The 20,609-nt window shown below is 44.8% G+C and overlaps 1 protein-coding gene and 1 non-coding gene across 5 annotated transcripts in view; one reads left to right on the top strand and one right to left on the bottom strand.

Annotated features, from left to right (window-relative positions):
* Positions 1-20,609, bottom strand: part of UBE2F (ubiquitin conjugating enzyme E2 F (putative)) — a 75,158-nt gene that overhangs the window by 7,983 nt on the left and 46,566 nt on the right. For all 4 annotated transcript variants that reach the window (XR_010122914.1, XM_063648180.1, XM_063648181.1 and 1 more), the window contains 4 exons: positions 17,995-18,062; positions 9,205-9,275; positions 4,043-4,100; positions 2,402-2,434 (listed from right to left, as the gene is read on the bottom strand). Coding sequence is in view for 3 of the 4 variants with exons in the window: in XM_063648180.1 (XP_063504250.1) it covers positions 2,402-2,434; positions 4,043-4,100; positions 9,205-9,275; positions 17,995-18,062 (230 nt within the window). In the remaining variant the exon portion in view is untranslated. The remainder of the gene's footprint in view (positions 1-2,401; positions 2,435-4,042; positions 4,101-9,204; positions 9,276-17,994; positions 18,063-20,609) is intronic.
* Positions 5,608-5,709, top strand: LOC129032223 (U6 spliceosomal RNA). The gene has a single exon (XR_008501244.1). It is a non-coding gene; the product is annotated as a U6 spliceosomal RNA (small nuclear RNA).

Genomic DNA, 20,609 nt, shown 5'->3' with positions numbered 1-20,609 from the left:
ATCAGACACACAGAATTTCTTATCTTCTTTACTGTATGTTAGACCTAAGATAAATGAGTTGATCAGAATAACCATTACAGACTTAATTAGCAAGTTTGATTGGCTCTTTTAGAATTTACTTAGAGCACTGAGAGATGGGGAGCTAGTGTGGCTGCAGCAGATTTCTTTAAAAAAAAAAAAATTTTTTTTTTTGAGACGGAATTTCGCTCTTGTTGCCCAGGCTGGAGTGCAATGGCGTGATCTCAGCTCACTGCAACCTCCACCTCCTGGATTCAAGCGATTCTCCTGCCTCAGCCCACCAAGTAGCTGGGATTACAGGCGCCCGACACCACGCCTGGCTAATTTTTTTTTTTTTTTTTTTTTTTTTTAGTAGAGATGAGGTTTCACCATATTGTCCAGGCTGGTCTCCAATTTCTGACCTCAGGTGATCTGCTGGTCTCAGCGCCTCCTAAAGTGCTAGGATTACAGGCGTGAGTCACTGCGCCCAGCCAACAATTTTTTTTTTAATTCCAAGGAGCCAGTGTTTCTTTCCTCCCATTAATTCCCCTGCAGCAAGTCACCAGTCAAAACCTATTCAGAGCCAAGTAACCTGGGACAGACATGGTGGGCTCTAGAAAAAAATCATCATGGTGGCTGATGATAATGACGGCATATGGGCCCCTAGAAGGGCCTGAGTTCACACCTTTGGCTCTCTCAATCAAATCTGGAGATGCCAACGCTCAATATTACAATGGAGCACAACTGCCAGACAGATTTCAAATTAGGCTCCAGAAATAAAACTTCATTCACTTCAATAAAAAAGCCAAAGACAGAAGCAGAACAAAGTGGCTGAGACCAGCAGAAACTGTCAAGCCCAGGTCTCCATCAGGTATGACCTCCCATGGAGATTCAGGGAGATCCTGAAATCACTGGAAGTACTTGGTTTCTCTGCTTGTGTGATAGACATTCACCAGCTAACATCTGACAGAAAGACAAAAGGTGGGCAGGGACTCAGTTTAGTTTGCTCTGCTTTTGCTGCTTTTGCTCAGTTTAGGCTCTGCTTTTGCTGAAGATAAGAACACTGTGCCCTCAGATGACAGGACAAGTAAGAACAGACCCGTCCCTAGTTTAACTGAGTCCTGCAGGTGCCTCTGCTGTAGGCAACAGCCAGTGACCCACATGACACTCGGCCAGGAGGATGCTCGTAAAACAGCCCGCTGGCCTGGGTGGACTATCCAAGATCATAGAGGCACCTTAGGTTTTATAAAAGTAGCAAAAACTATTTTTTCACAAACAGATCTCTGAAGCTTATTTCTTTAAAAGCGCCTTTATGAATCGAAAAGTAAAAATTCAAAGGAACGTATAATATTGTATAAACAAATCCAACCAACAGCTTTTGGCTGAGTCCATTTAGCCCCTTCCTGCCCTAAGGCCATTGTCTGAGAAATGCTATTTCCTGAGAACAGCAAACTTCAGCAGCTCATCACTGACAAAAAGACAACAACTCTGAGGTTCTGGACTCGTGAAAAGCCCTCAAGGCTGGGTAACCACAAAATCATCCACCCCAACCAGGACACTTGGGAGGTGACAGGGCCACTCCCTGGGCTGGCTAGTGTAGCCACAGGCACAGACGTGGACTGGGCCAAGTGAACCCAGGGTAACAGCCACCCTGCTGGAAGGGGCTAAGGCAAGTGGAACCAGCCTCATCCCCTAGAAACCAGGGTCAGCCACCTCAGCAGGGCAGAAGTGAGACTGCTGTGGCCCCTGCCCCAGACAACCTCCCCACATGTCACTCCAAAGTCCCCTCATTCCCCACCTCACTGTTCTACTTCTGACTCATAAAAGAGCAACAGAAAAAAGGGGTAACTATGTAACTATTTGCATGGTGGGCTATTTTTTAATTTATTATTTTTTTTTAGAGACAGGTCTTGCTATGTTGCCCAGGCTGGTCTTGAATTCATGGGCTCAAGTGATCCACCTGCCTCAGTCTCCCAATGTGCTAGGATTACAGGTGTGAGCCACCATGCCCAGCCAGCATGTTTTTTGGGGGGGTTTTGTGTGTATCTGTTTTTTGAGGCAGAGTCTCTGTCACCCAGGCTGGAGTACAGTGGTGCAATCTCAGCTCACTGCAACCTCTGCCTCCTGGGCTCAAGCAATTCTCCCAACTCAGCCTTCCAAGCAGCTGGGACTACAGACGTGTGCCACTATGCCCAACTAATTTTTCTATTTTTTGTAGAGATGGGGTTTGGGCCTCCTGGACTCAAGTGGGGATCCGCCCAAAGTGCTAGGATTATAGGCGTGAGCCACTGTGCCCAGTCCATGTTTCATTTTTTAACATGGTTTTGTGTTAACCTTAACGCAATGTCTAAAACCAGCAACAAGGAAACTGAGAATAACTTGGGATTTTGATCACTGTACTTACAGTAAACAAAGAGTTTAATCCCCAAACGACATCCTGAAATAAAAAAGAAAACAGAAAACAAGTTTTAAGCCAAAGTGCACCTAGTCTTTTAAACCCATGATCAAGAAATATGCTTTGTACTGTATCAAAACCTGTCTTTAGCATGGTTTGTTTTTCTCAAGATAGAAAATTAAAATAACTTCTCTTCAAGTGTAACAACAAACTCTGGAAAATTCAAAGAGATGAGCAGTCTCAGGTAGTGAATATAAAATCAAAGACAGCATCAGCCACCCTCCCAGTCAGACCTGACAAGCCCACTCCTGCACGACAGGGCCCGCAGGCCAGTGTCTGCACAGGGGCTCCACCTTAAATCACCTCTTACTTGTTACCACCAAATATGGTTCTGACTTCTAAAAAGTCACCTTCAAAATAAAGTCTGTTGTTTTTACATCTACTGCCTCTTGTGGTTGTAGATAAGTTAATTACCCCTCATCCTATTAAGTTTTCTTAATGATTTTGCATTAGTTATTTAAAGAATCATAGAAGATTCACAATTCAAGGATCAGAGATTTTCATTAAATAAAACTGAAAGCCAGAGTTGTTCTATCTGTACTGACCTGCCATCTGTGAATCACAAATTCATTCTCCATTTTCCTCTTCATCAACTCAAGAGTTTCATCCTTTTTAGGCCTGTTCTCATGCTCCTCCCCTACTTTTTGCTAGTTGGTAATTTTATTTGCCCTTCTCTGTTTTCTCTAGTCCATCAATCCATCCACCCACCCATCCCTGACCTTCCGACGTGAGCCAGGCCTAGGGTTGGAGTGTGCATGAAGGTGAGCCCTCAGCCTGAGGAAGGGGGATGTACAGATGGGCAGGTCAGCAGGCCAGCACTGTTCACGAGACGTGTTCCCCAGAGCACCCACCCTGGGAGGAGAGGCTCCAGAGGCAATGACAGCCATCTGAGCCCCAGGGGAGCAGGAGTCTGCCAGGGAGAGGGCTGGAGGAGAGGGCCACCTTCCAGGTAGAGGCACGACCTGCAGAGGGAAAGTTCTGAGAGGGCAGGACATTTCTAGAGCGTGGGGAGAGGCTAAAAAAAGGCTGGGTGGGCTGCCCATGGTGGCAGAGACTACAGCTCAGAGGAGCTGGGTCAGGACTGCATGCAGTCTGCAGTGCTCCCTGATGCAGGGCCAGGGCCAAAAGCCCCTTCCTGTGCTCTTCCCCTAGGGTACCTGCCTGATGTTAGGTACCCAACACCTGACAGTCTTCTCTGGCCATAGGGAGTGGTTTACACATCAATTTGCTGCTCCTTCTCCAACACCTAGTGGCCAGAAGAGCTCAAGACATCCCTGTTGAATGAATGGTGGCCATGAGGTTTCCTATGTGGCGGGTGGTTTGGCTGTGAAGCCTGCAGTTTGGGCTCCTATCTCTGGTTCTAGAATGGTGCCTGGCAAAGCCAACAAGGATGCTCATCTGGCCCAAACTGACTGAGGTCAGTGACTGGCTAAGTAGCCTAGGCAGCAGGGAGAAGAGGAGGCAGGGTGTGTCCGGCCACTGGTGTGGATGTGACAGGCAAGGACATGTGCTGCTTTCTCAGGAGGCTGGCTACTGCAGGGAGAGGACCACAGGGACAACTTATGATCAAGATCAAGGCACAGACTCTACCTTTAATGTTCTTGTGGGAGCCCAGCCAGTGCCATCAATTGAATGTTCTCTCAGTAAACTGAAAAAGATAAACACACAGTGGTTAGTAAGGAGCAGCCACAGGTACCCTGCAGGCTGCCAACCAGTCCTCTCGGTGTGTGTTTTGTCTTTATTTATGCCATGCAGGAGCTCTACTTTTTATTAAACCCATCTTTTCCTCTGTGGCTTCTCAGTTTTCTCTTGCTGAGGAAGGCATTTCTACCTCCAAGGTTACATACATATTCAATTATAAAGTCTTGTGTTATGTTTATCTGTTTGTTGTAATACTTGACATGGAAGTTTTAGGCTGAGGAAAAGCATGTTTAAAACAACACACAAAGAACATTTGTCAATTTAATATTCAGAAAATGACAATGGTGGCTGCGTATGGTGGCTCACGCCTGTAATCCCAGCATTCTGGGAGGCTGAGGCAAGGTGGGAAGACAGCTTGGATCCAGGAGTTTGAGACCAGCCTGGGCAACACAGTGATACCCTGTCTCTACTAAAAATTAAAAATTAGCCAGGCATAGTGGTGCACGCCTGTACTCCCAAAGGCGGAGGACTGCTTGAGTCCAGGAGTTCGAGGCTGCAGTGAGCTGTGATGGCGCCCCTGTACTCCAGCCTGGGAATTGTGTGAGGCCCTGTCTCAAAAAAAAAAAAAAAAAAAAAAAAAAAGAAAGAAAATGACAATGGCAACAAAATGACAAGATGACAAAGGAGTAACTGAAGCTTAGAGCTTATTATGTGTATGTCAGGCACAATCCTAGGTGCTGTGCCATTAAATTCACTTAATGCCTATAACCACCCGTGAAGAGAGCATCACTGTTTCCCTGTCTTATACAGGAGGAAATGAAGGCACAGAGAAGACATGCCCAAAGGCACACGCCTCATGAACAATGTTCTTCCAACCCAGGCAGCTCGCGGGCACCAACATTCTGAAACACTGCTGATGCAGGTTAACAACAATGGGAGCTCCCAGCATATGACATTTTAATAACTGGGTTTTTTTTTTTTTTTTTGAGACGGAGTCTCTCTCTGTCTCCCAGGCTGGAGTGCAGTGGCACGTTCTTGGCTCACTGTAAGCTCCACCTCCCCAGTTTTACGCCATTCTCCTGCCTCAGCCTCCCGAGTAGCTGGGACTACAGGCATGCACCATCTATGCCCGGCTAATTTTGTTTTTCGAATTTTTAGTAGAGATGGGGTTTCACCGTGTTAACCAGGATGGTCTCAATCTCCTGACCTCGTGATCCCACCTGCCTCGGCCTCCCAAGGTGCTGGGATTACAGGCGTGAGCCACAACGCCCGGCCGTAACTGGGTTTTTTTTTTTTTTTTTAAGTTCAAAAGAAAAAGCTTGAGGATAAAAGATTAATGCAAAATTCTGAATATCAATCACTCCTTAGGTGGGGGGCCCATGCTCAGGGAAGGCACACCAGGATCAGAGGTCCGGTGAGGCCCCATTTCTGAAGCTGGTACCTGAGAGTCCTGGTCGTTACTGTCTATCAGCTGTAAAGGCACACCATATACTCTCATGGAAATGATCATTCCAGTGCTCACTTCCGCAGCACACATGCTCAAATTGGGATGATACAGAGAAGATTAGCAATTTCCCAATAATCTTAAAAAGTAAAAAAAAAATTTAAATAATTTTAAAAGGATTAAATGATCATTCCATACTTTGAAAAAGTATAATTTATTGCCAAGCTTCCTTCTGGAGATACAATTACTTTTGTATTTGTTGAATTATTGTGCTGTGGCTTTGATCTGTAAATAAAATATCAGGCTTTATCCATAATTGTTACCTCTGATTAACTTTTTTGAATTAGAGCATGTTTAAATTCACAAAAGTCAATTTAGATCAGGCGAAAAATATGTAGAGTTTGAATCAGCAGTTTAAAAAAACAGATAACTAACCTTAAATTGACCATTAAAATTTACTTTTAGCCTTAAAAAGAAAAAAGGAAAACTCAAATCATGTACCCTACCAACTGGGTGGACGTCTTTCTACCCTATAGAGGTATTGGTGACTTGTGGATCTGAATCGTCAACTTCTGAATAACTTTTTTGGGAATGAAGTCAAATCCTAGTGGCTATATTTTGTTGAATGGAGGAATTATTTCTGATCTAGCTAATCATTTTCTTATATAGATCTTAATGCAACCTTCAGTTATATATTTGTCATTTATTTGTTGAACGCCTGTTTCATCCATAAAAGCAGGGAATGCTAATTCCTCTGCCAGTGCCTAAGCTCAATCAACATTAGCTGAATGAAGGAGAAGGAAGCTCACCCTGAGCTTTGCTGTCAATAGCACAGCCAGAGGCCGGGGCAGGTAATGGGGAGGCAAGGCCGGCCCCAGCATGTGGTGGCCACTGGTCTGGGCAGCAGTGAGGCCCATCAGGGGTGCAGTGCCTCCAGTCACTGAGGAAGTTCTCGCCTGGCCTCACAGAGGATAGTCCCAGCAACAGCTCAGGAGACAGAGACACTCGGCTATCAGAGACGTCATTAAGCAAGGAGACAAAGGACACCCCACGAACTGTAATAGAAGCTTGGGCTCTAGGAGAAGCTTTGACTGAGCTCTTGACCTAGGCCCTCCAATCCCACAGACATGGAGCCTCTGACCTTGTGCCAGAGCAGGGGAAGGGTCCCTGCTGGGACAACAAGGTGGAGCCAGGGCAAATCTCTCTAAAAGAGGAAGGTGCTCCTGTGTGCCAGCACTGAAAGGCCCGTGGAGCCCCAGGCACACATCAGTCCTGCTGTGGGAAGGGCTGATGAGCTGCTGTCAGCGTCACCACAAACCAGGGGTGCAGTTGGGCTTTTCCTTCCCTTTATTCGGGACACACCATAAAGCTGCCACTGGACACTGTCTGCTTTTCACTAACAAGGTGGTCCCTGTACATCAATCTGGCACATTATTTCCTTAGATTAAATCCCTGGAAGTGCAGCTGACAAGCCCAAGGGTACATACGAGTTACAGGTAGTCTACATGGCTGAAGGACCAATGAAAGGTGTGCAAATATACACACCCTCCAACAAGAGAGCCTGCTCGCTCTCTGTCACACACTCCCCTACCACCACCAAGTATCTACCTTTGTGCCTGCCAATCTGGTAAGTGGTAAGCCACTTCATGGTTTTCTGCACCTTTCTCTGGTTACTGATGAGAGTGAACATCTCCTCAGATATTTACTGCCCACCTCTATTTCTCCTTTTATGAATCACCTATTTGTAGCCAATGCCACATTTTTCCAGAGAAGTATCCATCTTTTTTATAATGAATAGTAAGGACTATTTACATACCAAGGATGTTAATCCAGTTGATCATTTCTCCTTCTATTTTGTGTTTTTAATTTTTACGTGGTCAAATCTGACAATCTTTTTCCTTAAGATGTCTGGCTTTTATATCAGGATACCATCTGTTCATCCTTATAAGGCTTTGCTAATCATCTGATTTCCCAGAAGACGGCAAAAGGGACAAGAGAGCTTCCTATTCTGGACCCATTTCTGACTGAGGCAGGGCAAGACAGGGAAGTAGAGTATGGCCCTCCAGAAAGTGAGCCAGGTGTCCTCACAAGCACAGGAGGAAGCGGGGCAGTGGGGGCCTGGGCCAAACACATTTATAACCTGCAACCAAAGATAGTGGAATTTTAATGTTTCAATACGTAAAGGACAGATACTTCAAAGGGAAGATGCTTTTTAAAAAAGGTATGTCTGGTAAAATGTATTTTTAACCATCTGTGAAAAATGAGGCTGATATTGAAGAAAGGGAGCAGTATATACAAAAATGAAATGGGCAAATGGGCACCAACTGTAGTTATGAAGAGAAAGGCATCCGGCATGGCGCGGTGGCTCACACCTGTAATTCCAGCACTCTGGGAGGCTGAGGTGGGCAGATCACGAGGTCAGGAGATTGAAACCATCCTGGCTAACACAGTGAAACCCCGTCTCTACTAAAGAAAACAAAAATTAGCCGAGCGTAGTGGTGGGCGCCTGTAGTCCCAGCTACTGGGGAGGCTGAGGCCGGAGAATGGTGTGAACCTGGGAGGCAGAGCTTGCAGTGAGCTGAGATCGCACCACTGCACTCCAGCCTGGGCGACAGAGCGAGACTCCGTCTCAAAAAGAAAAAAGAGAAAGGGATCCTGAGGTAAGATTTCCAGCAGCCACAGTTTACACATTTCCTTTCAAAGGTGATTAGTGTTTACTAAGGAGAGAGGAACGAAAGAAAAGAGATACGGAAGTTGAGCATGAGAAATGACTTAGGCCACTAATTGCATTTCATGTCAAAAGTAGGAGAAACGTGCTAAGAAAACGCTTTGTGCCTACTTTTCAAACTGGCTGAGTGTGAGGCACATACGGGTCAAATACCTAGCCTAAAGTCCCACAGCTGCCCCGGGCAGCGGGGTGGGGGCGGGGGCGGCGAGCTGGACTCAGGTCCAGGTGGTCTGATATCAAAGCCCCTACAATCAACCTTGCTGCCTTAAAGTGATGAAAGGGACAAAGTGCTGAAAAAATAAAGCCCAAATGCGAAACTTACTTTAAAAACCAACCAATCCACCTACACAACTTTTCCAGTAGCCTTAGGAGGAGAAATCACTGATGCCTGACGTTCTGCCCATGCCAGGGATCAGGGACACAAGTCACAGCAGACACGAAGCTCTGAGAGGCTGCCTGCCCTAAGTGCCCTGACATCTATCAGGACCATTTTGGTAGAGAGAGGGCAGCTTAAATACAAGTGCCCAAGGTCATCTCAAGCCTGCCATCTACAGTTTTTCTCCTGCATATCTATCGTTAATCATATTTTCTCATCTTAGCTAAAATCAGCCACATGGAGGGAGTGTGGTCTCTCATTTAAATAGGAGGGGAACAAGGCAAGGGACTCCAAGGGTCCATCCTGGGCAGGCAAGGAGGCTGCACTAAGAACTTAGTAGGGCTGTGGACCCCAGAGGGCCAAGAGAAGACACTGGTCTGGAGGCAGAAGGTAGGGTAGGGTTTGGGAGCAGGCAGGCAACCGCAGCTACTTCAGCTGAGTTCAAGCCGTTCCTAATCTTGGCCATGCCTCAAAATCTTTTCAGAGGAGACAACATGTTTAAAAGCCCAACGCTTGCACATGACACTCACGAATGTAGAAGAAAGAAAAGACAAGAAACTCACCTCAGACATATTTCCCCTGTCTCTGTGATGTTGGGGTGCCAGATCTTGGTCAGGCATTTCACTTTGGGAGGCTGCAACACAGAGAGAATGAGAGAGATCACGCCGACAGTCTCTGCAAATCACATCTCCAGGCCAGAGCCTTACCACATCCCCTATTTAGACGCTTGTTTCATGGCTTACTCAGCATGCAGTTTGACTTGCTGAACACGTGTTCAACCCTGAATACTGGCTCACCTCACCCAGGAGGCATGTGTTGATGTGCTGCATCCACAAGGGCTAGTCTCAGCAGCAAAGTCTACCCGTGGGCTTCTGAGCACCTCTCTACAAGCCCCATGTGTCCTGCCGGCTGACAGTGCTGGTGACTGGACCTCTGTCACCTCCCATACCCCCTGGGTTTGGGACTGCAGAAGGTATCCACAGTGCACTCTAAGGAATAGTTCTGCATCCTCTGGGTCCAAATCCAATCAGAAGCCCCAGATTCCTTTGCAATACAAGTTACTATGGCTGAAAGTTACTGCTCCTTGCAAGAACAGCCTGTTCCGTTTGCTGGATTTTTCTGAAGATGCTATTGTCACATACATTTTCCTAGATGAAAGCCCTAGTCCACTTTACATTTAAAGGAGAGAAAGAGAATGAAAATGAATTTGTGGGGATAAAGTATATCAACATCATTTATGACTTGGCATGTTTGGATAAAGTTCTTTTAAGATTTTTCTAGTTTGCACATGGTAGCTAACTTTGGGAGGCCACGTAAAAGAATAAAATATAATTAATGATAGATACCCAGGAGAAAAAAAATCTCAGCGTTTTGGGAGGCTGAGGTGGGAGGATCGCTTGAGGCCAAGGGTTTAAGATTAGCCAGGGCAATATAGCAAGACCCTGTCTCTCCAGGGAAAAAAAAAGAGCTGGGCATGGTAGCTCCTGCTTGTAGTCCCAGCTACTCAGGAGGCTGAGGTGGGAGAATCACTTGAGCTCAGAAGTTCTAGGCTGCAGTGAGCTATGATCACACCATTGTACTCCAGCCTGGGTGACAGAGCGAGTCCCTGCCTCCAAACCAGAAAACAAAACCAAACCAAACCAAACAGATTTCTCTGTTACAAAGGCAATCCATACTCAGAGAGAAAAGGACAACAGAAATGAAAAGAAACATGTGTAAATATATAATAAATTCTGCTATCTTTCACTTTTTTTATGTAAGAATATATACACTCCATCAAAATGCTACCCAGAAATTATGTGACACCTGATGTACATGTGTTTATGCCTCTTTTCTAGGCCACACACATAGTGTGCATGCAGCATACTCACTTTTCTTTATAGAAGAAAGCTGTGCTACATGTTTTAGTTATTTCTGCCATCGTTTCAGATGGCATCCTGCATTCCATGGTACACCTGCCCGAGTTTAATAAGCACTTCCCTACCTCTGGGCCCTCAGGTTGCTTCCTCTTCTCCCAACCCTGCTCTATCAATGCAGGGTTCATCCTGGGTGAAATGTTTCCTCAGGATGAAGCCCAGGAAGAGGATCTGCTGGTCAGAAACCCTAGCTTCTGATACACTGCTCATGTCCTTCAGAAGATGTGACACCCCCCCCGCCAAACCCGCCACAACCTGCAGTAAGGGAGAGGGCCTCTTCTCCAGGACCTCCCACAGCAAGGTCCCCTTGGTTAACATGCAGAAGTGTCAAATCACAGGATCTCATCAGAAAGGTCGTCTCAAAAAGGAATCAAACCTTTGTGAAATGGGTAACATTTTCCCTGTGTATCATCTGCTATTAACTTTTATTTATGATGTTTTCTGAGGAGGTTATTTTTGTAATCAAATTTTTATCTTTGATGCCATACTTAGAAAATACTTCACCATCCAAATATCCTCTTTAACTTTCCAGTAAACTTTTATAGTTTCATCTTTTTATTTATTTGTATAAAGCAAAAATACTTTTTCAACACTCTAATGAGCATTCTTCCTAATTTCAAAATACCACAAAATCAGTAGATTCCAAAAAACTGATTAAACTGACTGTGTAAATCCATGTGTCTGAGGACAAAGAATTTAGGTTCAGAATGAGTTTAAATAAATTTCACGTTGTGCTTTTCTATAAATAAATGGGAATGTATTTAATAGAAAGGAGGAACTGAATCTTTCCTTTCCACTGAGGCATTTGGGCTGCAGAGGGAAGGTCAGACTGCCATGAGGGGCAGGGCTCTGTGCCCCTCTCTGGGTCACTGGATGATGGCAGGCTAGTGCTAGGCCAAGTCACCAACTCTCAGTTTTTGTAGGAACCTAGAAAATTGTCAAACTCACTCTCCCTCCCAAGCAGGTACCCCTTCTGCGGAGGCCCTCACACATGACCACGCAGCCTGGTGCTACCACATCTCCCAAAGGCTTGGGGGTATTTGCCCTTCCTCCTGTCCCCTTCACACCTTCCATAATTTGACGTTAACACAGATACCTCCTTTTGTCAACGGTCCTCTTAACTGTGGTTCCAGAACAGAGGGCAAAATTCTGCGCCTGGCTTCTGACATACATACTTTCCAAACTGAATTAGGCCTGTAGCCCCTTCCCCCTAACCCCAGTGGCCCACAGCTAGACCAACAAGCAATGCCCAGCCCTCCCACATTCCCCCTCAGTGCTTGGCATGGCCACCATCACTCACCCTGCCGGGAGCCTAATGTATGACAAATCTGGCCTTTCAAACCAACAGAGAACTGGGTTATTTGGTGGGCTGCGGCTACCCATTTGGAAAAACACAGTGTTCCAGATGCATTAAAATTAAACATAAAAGAGAATTATAGGACTAGAAGAAAATGTAGATGACCATCTTGGGGTCTGAAGGCTGCTTTAAGCATATCATAACATACAAAACTCAAGCAGTGAAACAAAAAAACCAAACTTGTATAGAACAACGACTAAAGACAGCAAATGCAAAACAAAGAAAGTATTTACAGCATAGCTAAAAAACCTAAGAAAAAAGTTTCACATACTTTGCTTGTAAGGACTCTAGTAAATCTAGAAGAAAAACAAATATCCCCACTGGAAACATGGGCAAAGGACATAATAGCAGCTCATAAAAAATATAAACAGCTTATTAGTGGGAAATACTATTCAGCATCCGACTTAAGAAATGAAAATGCAATTGCTTGAACCCAGGAGGCGGAGGTTACAGTGAGCTGAGACTGTGCCACCGGACTCCAGCCTGGGGGACAGATCAAGACTCTGTCTCAAAAAAAAAAAAAAAGAAAGAAAGAAAAAGAAAAGAAATGACAATCGGATATTAAATGAGATACCATTTCCTCCCAAAATGGCAACAACAACAACAAAAAGGCAAATAATCTACCTTGGTAAGTATTTAGGGAAACGGAATTTTCAAACATTGATGGTGAGGATGCCAACTGGCATTCCTCTCTGCAAGGTAATTTAATAGGATTTATCCAGAACCTTAAAATGGAGCATCAATTACTCAATACCCATAATGCCATGTCTAGGAACTGATCCAGAGGAAAGAGGCAGACAGACATAAGATGCATGCCCCAGACTTACCTCACAGCCCTATTTATTCTGGGGCAGCAGACCACAGCCTACAGACCAAATCGAGGCTGGGACTGTTTTCACATGGTCAAAGACTGGTTTTTACATTTCTAAAAGGTTATTGAAAAAACAAAAAAGAATATGGGATAGAGAGCCTAAAATATTTATTGGTCCACAGAGCCTAAAATATTTATTGCTTAGCCCTTTACAGAAAGTCTGCTTTATACTACAAAAGGTTGGTCAACCAGTGACCAATGATAAAGGACTGGTTTAAATGATACATCATACAAGGAAGTGCTCTTATTAATAATGATGCAATCGTGCATTGACTGACATAAATGTGTACGTCCATCATATTATGATGGGAAAGCCCCGAGTTACCAGACTATGTGTAGCATCACCCCATTGGTATGTGGGATTTATACTGTCTGCAACAGACATTAGAGAGTCAGGGTGATCATCTCTGGATGGAGAGATTACGGGTTATTATTATTCTATTTTTGCATGGCCGTGTTGTCTCAATTCCCTACAAAGTCTGATAATTTCATATGAAGAAGAAGGGAGAGTGGGAGTTCAGGTGTCACTTGTGGTCGCCATCACTGCTGTTCAACATGTGTCTCTGGCTCTCCTCCTCCAGGGCCCATGGCAGGCCTGGCCTTCTTTAGTCCCTCTGGGCTGGCCATGGTCATGTTATCTGATTTGGCCAATAACATGTGAGGAGATGTGGTGTCTTCACTTCCAGGAGGAAACCAGAGCCAAGAACAAAAAGCTGTAGTCCTTTCTCCTGCTGTAGCACACAGCTTCCTCCAACCAGTCCTGAACGACGCACCTGAGGGCTGTGTGACACCACAGGCCAGCTAGGGTCTGGGCTAAGCTCTCTCCTCCTCCAAGACATCCCCAGGCCATGTCACGTGCTCCTCCTCTGGGCGTCCCACCAGCCTGAGGAATAGCCATCGCCCACATCACCACCCGGGCTCCTCATTGTCATGTCAGCGTCTGTCTCCCCAGAGACTGAAATTCTTAAAAGGCCACCAAGTTCCCATCCTTGGCCCTCCAGTGTCTGACACGGAGCCTGGCACAATGTAGGAGCTCAATAAATGTCACTACATCCGTTTGGACGGTTTCTAAACTGACAAATTACAAGGCAGGCTTTAGGCTGGGAGTTAAAACTTCAGAGGCAAAGGGACAAAAACACAAAGAAAATTTGAATTTTAGCTGCTGGGATATTGGGTGGGGTGGGGGATTCCAAATAGACATTTTTCTTTTAAAAGTTTATTCTAAAATAATGATCGACTTTATTAAAGGTTTTCCACATTCACGGTCTTAATAACAGACCTTCACTGCAGGAACTGTAACTCTTAGGAGATAAGTCCTTATGAAGTACAGAAATTGTGTCAAGTCAGTCATGGCAGTGAAGCAGATGCACCCTGAGAAGCCCCAGCCCACCCCTAGGCTCCGCACTGGCTGCTGCTGTGACCCACCTGGTGCCCTCAGAGTGTGCCCTCACTCTCTATGCTGAATGCCTGTGCCTATGTGATTTTCCTATGCTGGCTGAATTAGTTCATCTCTTTTCTACACTAAGTTTATTGGGGGCAGAGAGAGGGGCAACCACTGAACAATTTGTGTTTTTTGCCTAGCATGGCAGGCACAGGCTACACACTGGAAATAGTGTGGGCAAGACAGCTGGCACTCCCTTAGGGCTCACAGCCCAGTGGGAAAGAGATGCTCGGGAGAGTCTGTAAGCAATGATTCATTATAAACATGGCAAATGCAACTACTTTTGTGTTCAGCCAAGTACTACACCCTAATGATCCCCTGGAGACTCCCTGCTGGGGACACCAGTGACATATGCTGGCCCCTAAGGAAGTTGCCCCACGCTTGCCTGAATGAGAGGCAGACAGGAAGAAAACAAGAGAAGGGGACAGGAGGCTGGGTGCAGTGGCTCATGCCTGTAATCCCAGCACTATAGTAGGCCAAGGCTGGCGGATCACCTGAGGTCAGGAGTTTGAGACCAACCCGGCCAACATGGTGAAACCCCGTCTCTACTAAAACTACATAAATTAGCCGGGCATGGTGGCAGGCACCTGTAATCCCAGCTACTCGGGAGGCTGAGGCAGAAGAATCACTTGAATCCAGGAGGCAGAGGTTGCAGTGAGCCGAGATCATGCCATTGCACTCCAGCCTGGGTGACAAGAGTGAAACTCCATCTCATTAAAAAAAAAAAAAAAAAAAAAAAAGGCTGAGCACAGTGGCTCCCCGGCACTTTGGGAGGCCGAGGCAGGCAGATCACCTGAGGTCGAGAGTTTGATACCAGCCTGACCAACATGGAAAAACTCCGTCTCTACTAAAAATACAAAATTAGCTGGGCGTGGTGGTACATGTGTGTAATCCCAGCTACTCAGGAGGTTGAGGCAGGACAATCACTTGAACCCACAGGCAGAGGTTGTGGTGAGCCGAAATCGTGCCAGCCTGGGCAACAGAGTGAGACTCTGTCTCAAAAAAAAAAAAAAAAAAAAAAAAAAAAAAAGGCAGGGGGGACAGGAAGGAAAGGCTGGGGAAAGGAGAGGAAAGGACCCTACAGAAGCAGGGTAGGAACATGGTTCATGCAGAGCCCCCAGCTGCTCTCAGTACTTCTGGGTTTGAGAACATGGGGTTTTATTCCTGATGAAATCTGACCAGCCCATCATTTATGAAACTTCCAAAAGAGACAGCAGTGGAAATAGAAAAATGTAAGATCATCATTACAGAGCTAAAGGTCAAACACAGCACACAGAACTTCAGAAAGGCTGCACGGGGATGATGTTTTCCCACAGGGACTGGTAGTGGGGAGGGGAGAGGGGGGCTGGGGAATACCAGGTCTGAGAGAAGGACAGGAAAATTTAAGCCTTACCCCTCCACCTCAACCTCTGTGCCAGTCTCAAACTAATAAGGGAAACAAGTCTTCAAGGCTCAGTGGCTTTCAAGTCATTCTTTATTCCATTTTCCTTCCTATTTCTTGAAGTCACAAATGGGACAAGACAGTATGACAAACATTTTCTCACCACCTGGTGTGGTAGGAAGGGCACACGCTTAAAAGCTGGGCAGCCCTGAACATTAAGTGACTTCAACAATTCAGCCGTCTCCATTGGCAAAGCTAATGTTTTAACTTTAGCTTTCAGAACCCTAACTTCCTAATGTATAAAGATATGAATGTTAAGATCACCCAGTGACAGTAGGCTAGGGCAGGAGAATTGCTTGAACCCGGGAGCTGGTGGTTGCAGTGAGCTGAGATCACGCCATGGCACTCCAGCCTGGGAAACAGAGCAAGACTCCGTCTCTAAATAAATAAATAAATAAATAACCCACTGAACTATCAGAAGAATGGAATAAAATAATGTGAGTCAAGACACCTGGCACACAGAGGCTCTCAATCATGCCCGTTCCTTCCCTGGTATTTTCTCTTAGTTTGCTTTCTTCCTATAGTGAAAACAAGGAGCTCTGCTCCTAGATGATGCCAGATATACCTGAAACAATGGTTCTCTGATGCCTCACAATTTGTCTGGAAAGTTTATCAGCTTACACTTAACTCCCTGCTATGACATCCAGAATGGTGTGTCATAAGTATTTAGTGGCAAATCTAAATACAGAATTTTAAATACTGTATGCCTGTTTGTTTCCAGAAACCACCAAAGAGTCCCCAAATTCTAAACATCTGTACTGAAACCAAGCCTCTGGAACCACCTCCCACTGGCCATGGTGCAGTGCTCCGTCGCCAGGTTTCTCAGTGTGGTTTGGGAAGGATGGAAAGTCTCAGCAGGTGGTGGATGGACAAAGACTGGAAATGTGTATTTTCCCATCTTTGTCTACAAATTTAAAAATTTCTTGAACTGCCAACTCTTCCCCATCCCCATAAATTACATTTCAAAAAGAATCTTAAATGGAGTAGTCCGGTAAAAAGTCAATTTCCATAGATGAAGGTTTGCTTCTAAAACAAGTATTGCAGCCACTGAACGGAGCCCGGTGGTTGGGGTTGGGGGCAACTCCACTCGTCAGGCAGTGGGAGCACACTTCCCACAAGCGAAGTCACAGGCACAGTGTCCCCAATGCCCACATCCTCATGATGGGAGTGAGGCTTCCTTTTCTCTGGCAGCACCATCAGCTTGTGCTTTCCTACTGGATGGGCCAAGAGGGTTAGTTAGAACACGTGAGGAGGAATACATATCCATGGTGCACGCCAATAAGACAAGCACGCTGAACTGCCTGTACACCAACTCCTGGCAATTTGGGCTGAGACACATCACACCCGTCCCTAAAGCGCAGCCACACCTCCTCTAATACCCCAACTTGGGGGTGTGGAATTACTCAGACTCTCCAGTGGTTTGTCACTGCCAAATCGAAAACGCCCAACCAAACCCCCACATCTGAGTTTTCCCATTTTTTCCTCTATTCTTCCCCAACTCCAATTCTTCACTCGAGTTGACCTGGCCCTATCTGCCTTCTGCAGGTTGCAAGTTCTCATGTCCACACCTGTCACCACAGTTCACCACGTTTCCATGTCACCTAGAACACCCTCCCCTGGTTCTGGGCCACATCAGGGTGACTCCAGTTAGATTTCCCCCTAAAAGCTTAACTAGCCCCGACCACTTTCCAAAGTGATGATTACTTTCCCTTCTCTGAATTCTCAAAAACTAGTTTCCTATCATTGATCAGTACCACTACTGTCCTCTACTTACCATTTTTATCACTTTATCAACTTTCTACACTTTATCTCTCCTAATTGGTCTGTAAGTTCCATCAAAGCAAAGACATAATGTAATGGTATTTGGTATAATTATCGCCTAAAAGGATCTTTGAGGGATTAACATGAAACTATAGGTATAAATTACTTATAGTTTAAACTACAAGTCACTGTTCTCTGAAATTCTAAAATACACATTTTATAGACTTGTGGAATTTTGGTGTTATATCATGAACAAAACTACAGTCATTTTATTAAATGCTTTTTTTCTTCAGTGCCAGACTGTAACAGATAAGAGTTATAGAAAATACACAGGCAGGCTGCCTGGCACATAGTACTCATAAGTATTTGTTGAATAAACGAATTCTTTACTAACACTCTAAATACTGCTGATGAGTGACATTCATCACAAAAATACTGAAGTGAGTACTCAGTCACACATGGACACACGCAGAGGGGAGTGCTAGGGCCCTGTGCCAGTGGCGGGCCACAGCCACAGGCAGCCCCGCCCGAGAAGTAAAACAACAGGCTCAACGCAGGCTACTCACCACCATGTTGTACGCATCGGGAACTTCAGTTTCAAACTGAAATTTTCCACCCTGGTAGTAACCCTCATCTATCAAAAAACACAAAACAAAACAAAAAAATCCTTTAAATTAAAAAAAAAAGGAAACAAAAAGCAAACACTCTGTTAGGATATGGCAAATACAGAGAATCGGGAGTTTAAAAACAGGCCTGCAGAGTTCCTCGGTTCCATCACCAAATGCACACACATTGGTGGAAGTCCTGCCCCTGCCTGAACAGAAATGGGCTCCATGCTGTCACCCGCCTGCTGTCTGTCTTCTCAGGGGGCCGAGCACACCCTCAGGGAAGGGAAGGGACATCCTTCTGGGGCCATCTGCCTGGCCTCCTTGCATCCTACCATCTTCCTGGAACCTACAACCCTCCAAACACATCTCATTCCTTAAGTGACTTCTTTATCTGCTTACTGCTGGTCTCCCCAAGAGAATGTCAATTGGAGGACACAAGACTAACAGTCACCAACAAACCCTTACTGAGCACCCAACCTCTGCTGGGCATGGTTCTAGGCCTTGGGGACACAGCAGTGAACCTGACAGAATCACTGCCTCAGTGACTGCTTGGTGCAGCCTTCAGAACAGAGCAGGCCTTCTAGAAATGCGGGCTGGTAGGCACGAAGGAGGATGCCCAGGGTCTGAGCATCACCAACATTGCCATCCACATGCTGTGTACCCCCACTCCCTCTTTACCCCACCCCGCACGCCCTGTAGACCCCACAGGGCAGTCCCTCTCCTCAGAGAGTACCCAGCCTGGGGTCACTAAGTGGCTGCTGGTGCCAGCAGAGGGCACTTCAGCATGAATGAGCTTGGAAAAGCCACTGGAAATAAATTATTCTCAATTTTCAAATGTGACAGAATTAGCACCATTTTAAAATTAAAATTCAATTTCCCCTAAAATATTTATCATCAGGAACAAACCAGTAATATTAAATCCTATCATTTTCCTCAAATTTTTTATATGAAATGAATGCATAACAGCAAGTTGTTAGCCTCAAACAAGTCATCATTAAAAAAAAAATTCCATTCCTTAAGAGTTGAGACTGTATCAACATTTATGTCATCTAGTAGTTAAAACTGGCATTACCTGGACCCTAACATTTTTTTTCTTTGCCAATTTGATAGAAGAGACATACTAGTTCTCTTTTATTTTACATTCGCTGATGAATACTAGTGAGGCTAAAATTTATATGATTATTGGTCATTTATGTTTTTTCTTTTAATAACTGAATGATCAATGTTCTGAAACTCTCCTTTTATTACTGAGATATTCATCTTTTAATTACCAATATGAAAATCTCTTAGTCTTTGCTTTTTAAATAGTCTACAAGCAATTTTTCTTAGTCTGCTGTTTGCATTTTGATTTGGTGCTTTCTGAACACTAGTTTTCCATTTTTAAGCAGCTAATCTTTCTTTAGGGTTTCTGTCTTCGGGGTCATGCTTAGAAAAGGCCTTTCCCAACCAAGATTATATCAATATCCTCTTATATTTTCTTCTAGTAATTTAATGTTTCATAGATTACATTTAATCAGCTCATTCATTCATCAACTGATTACAGACTAAGGTCGTATTTTTTTTCCTAACTGGTTGCTTAATCTTCCCAACAGCATTTATTATTCTAGCCTTCCTCCACTTATTTGAGATGTGTATTTCTAGTTTTTATAAATACACTTGGTTTCTGACTGGCAGTATAAAGTCTCTGGCAAAGATACTTGTTTGGGGAAATTTTTAACTCCAGATATAAGAACTTTTCAAATAAGTGGCATCTTAGATATAAAATACTCAGAGTATACGTCTTTGTTCGTCAAAGCATGTGTGGATGTTGGTGTCTTACACGTATGCTGATATTGAGCACTGTGGCACGACACAGAAATCCAATGCCAGGCTTCACGTTACAAACCACGCAGTCCACTCTGTGAACTGTTAACACAGCTTTTGGATGATGCTGCTTCACCCGCGCTGTCCTTTTCCTTTTCCTTAGGAATGATCACTACCCATGCGAGACACCCTGGTCGTGGCTGTGCTCTGGCCATTCCATCCTGCCATGCTATATTTTTTCTCTAGCTGGCTTTCCAGTTCATGGATTACAGAGTTTCAACTCTATTGCCTACCACTTTCAAAGATGTTATTTGGTCTAATATGATTGTCACTTTACCTTATTCCCTCTGCTCCAGTCAAGTTCTTACTTAATAATTATTAGGATTATATCTTCTCTTAACTCATTAAAAAGTGAGAACAGACTGTTTTATTTTTTTCTCTTTCATGAAACAAGTCTCTCTCAGGAGAATGATCTGCTCCTGCATCAGTACTTCTTTTTCCCTCTTTGAAGTTGCACAGCTTTTAGACCTGATCCAAATCTGCTTATTTATTATTGAATTTGCCCAGAAATTCCACAGTCCAACTTAAAAAGCAGCTTGGGAGCAGACTGGACTGAGATGAAACCCAAGAGCATCTCTTATTTACAAGGTTTCCTTCACGATGTCCCCAGCTTAAGAGTTCAGATTCACCTTCTACACCTGGCTCTGGGAGTACCTAGCCCAAGGCAGAGACGGTTCAAGGAAGGCCTGCTCACTTCCACAGCTGGCAGG

The sequence above is a fragment of the Pongo pygmaeus genome, chromosome 11 (assembly GCF_028885625.2).
Source record: "Pongo pygmaeus isolate AG05252 chromosome 11, NHGRI_mPonPyg2-v2.0_pri, whole genome shotgun sequence".
In the NCBI taxonomy this organism is placed as follows: domain Eukaryota; kingdom Metazoa; phylum Chordata; class Mammalia; order Primates; family Hominidae; genus Pongo; species Pongo pygmaeus.
Note: the sequence above shows the minus strand (reverse complement) of the source record. Positions and strands in the feature narration are given on the sequence as shown.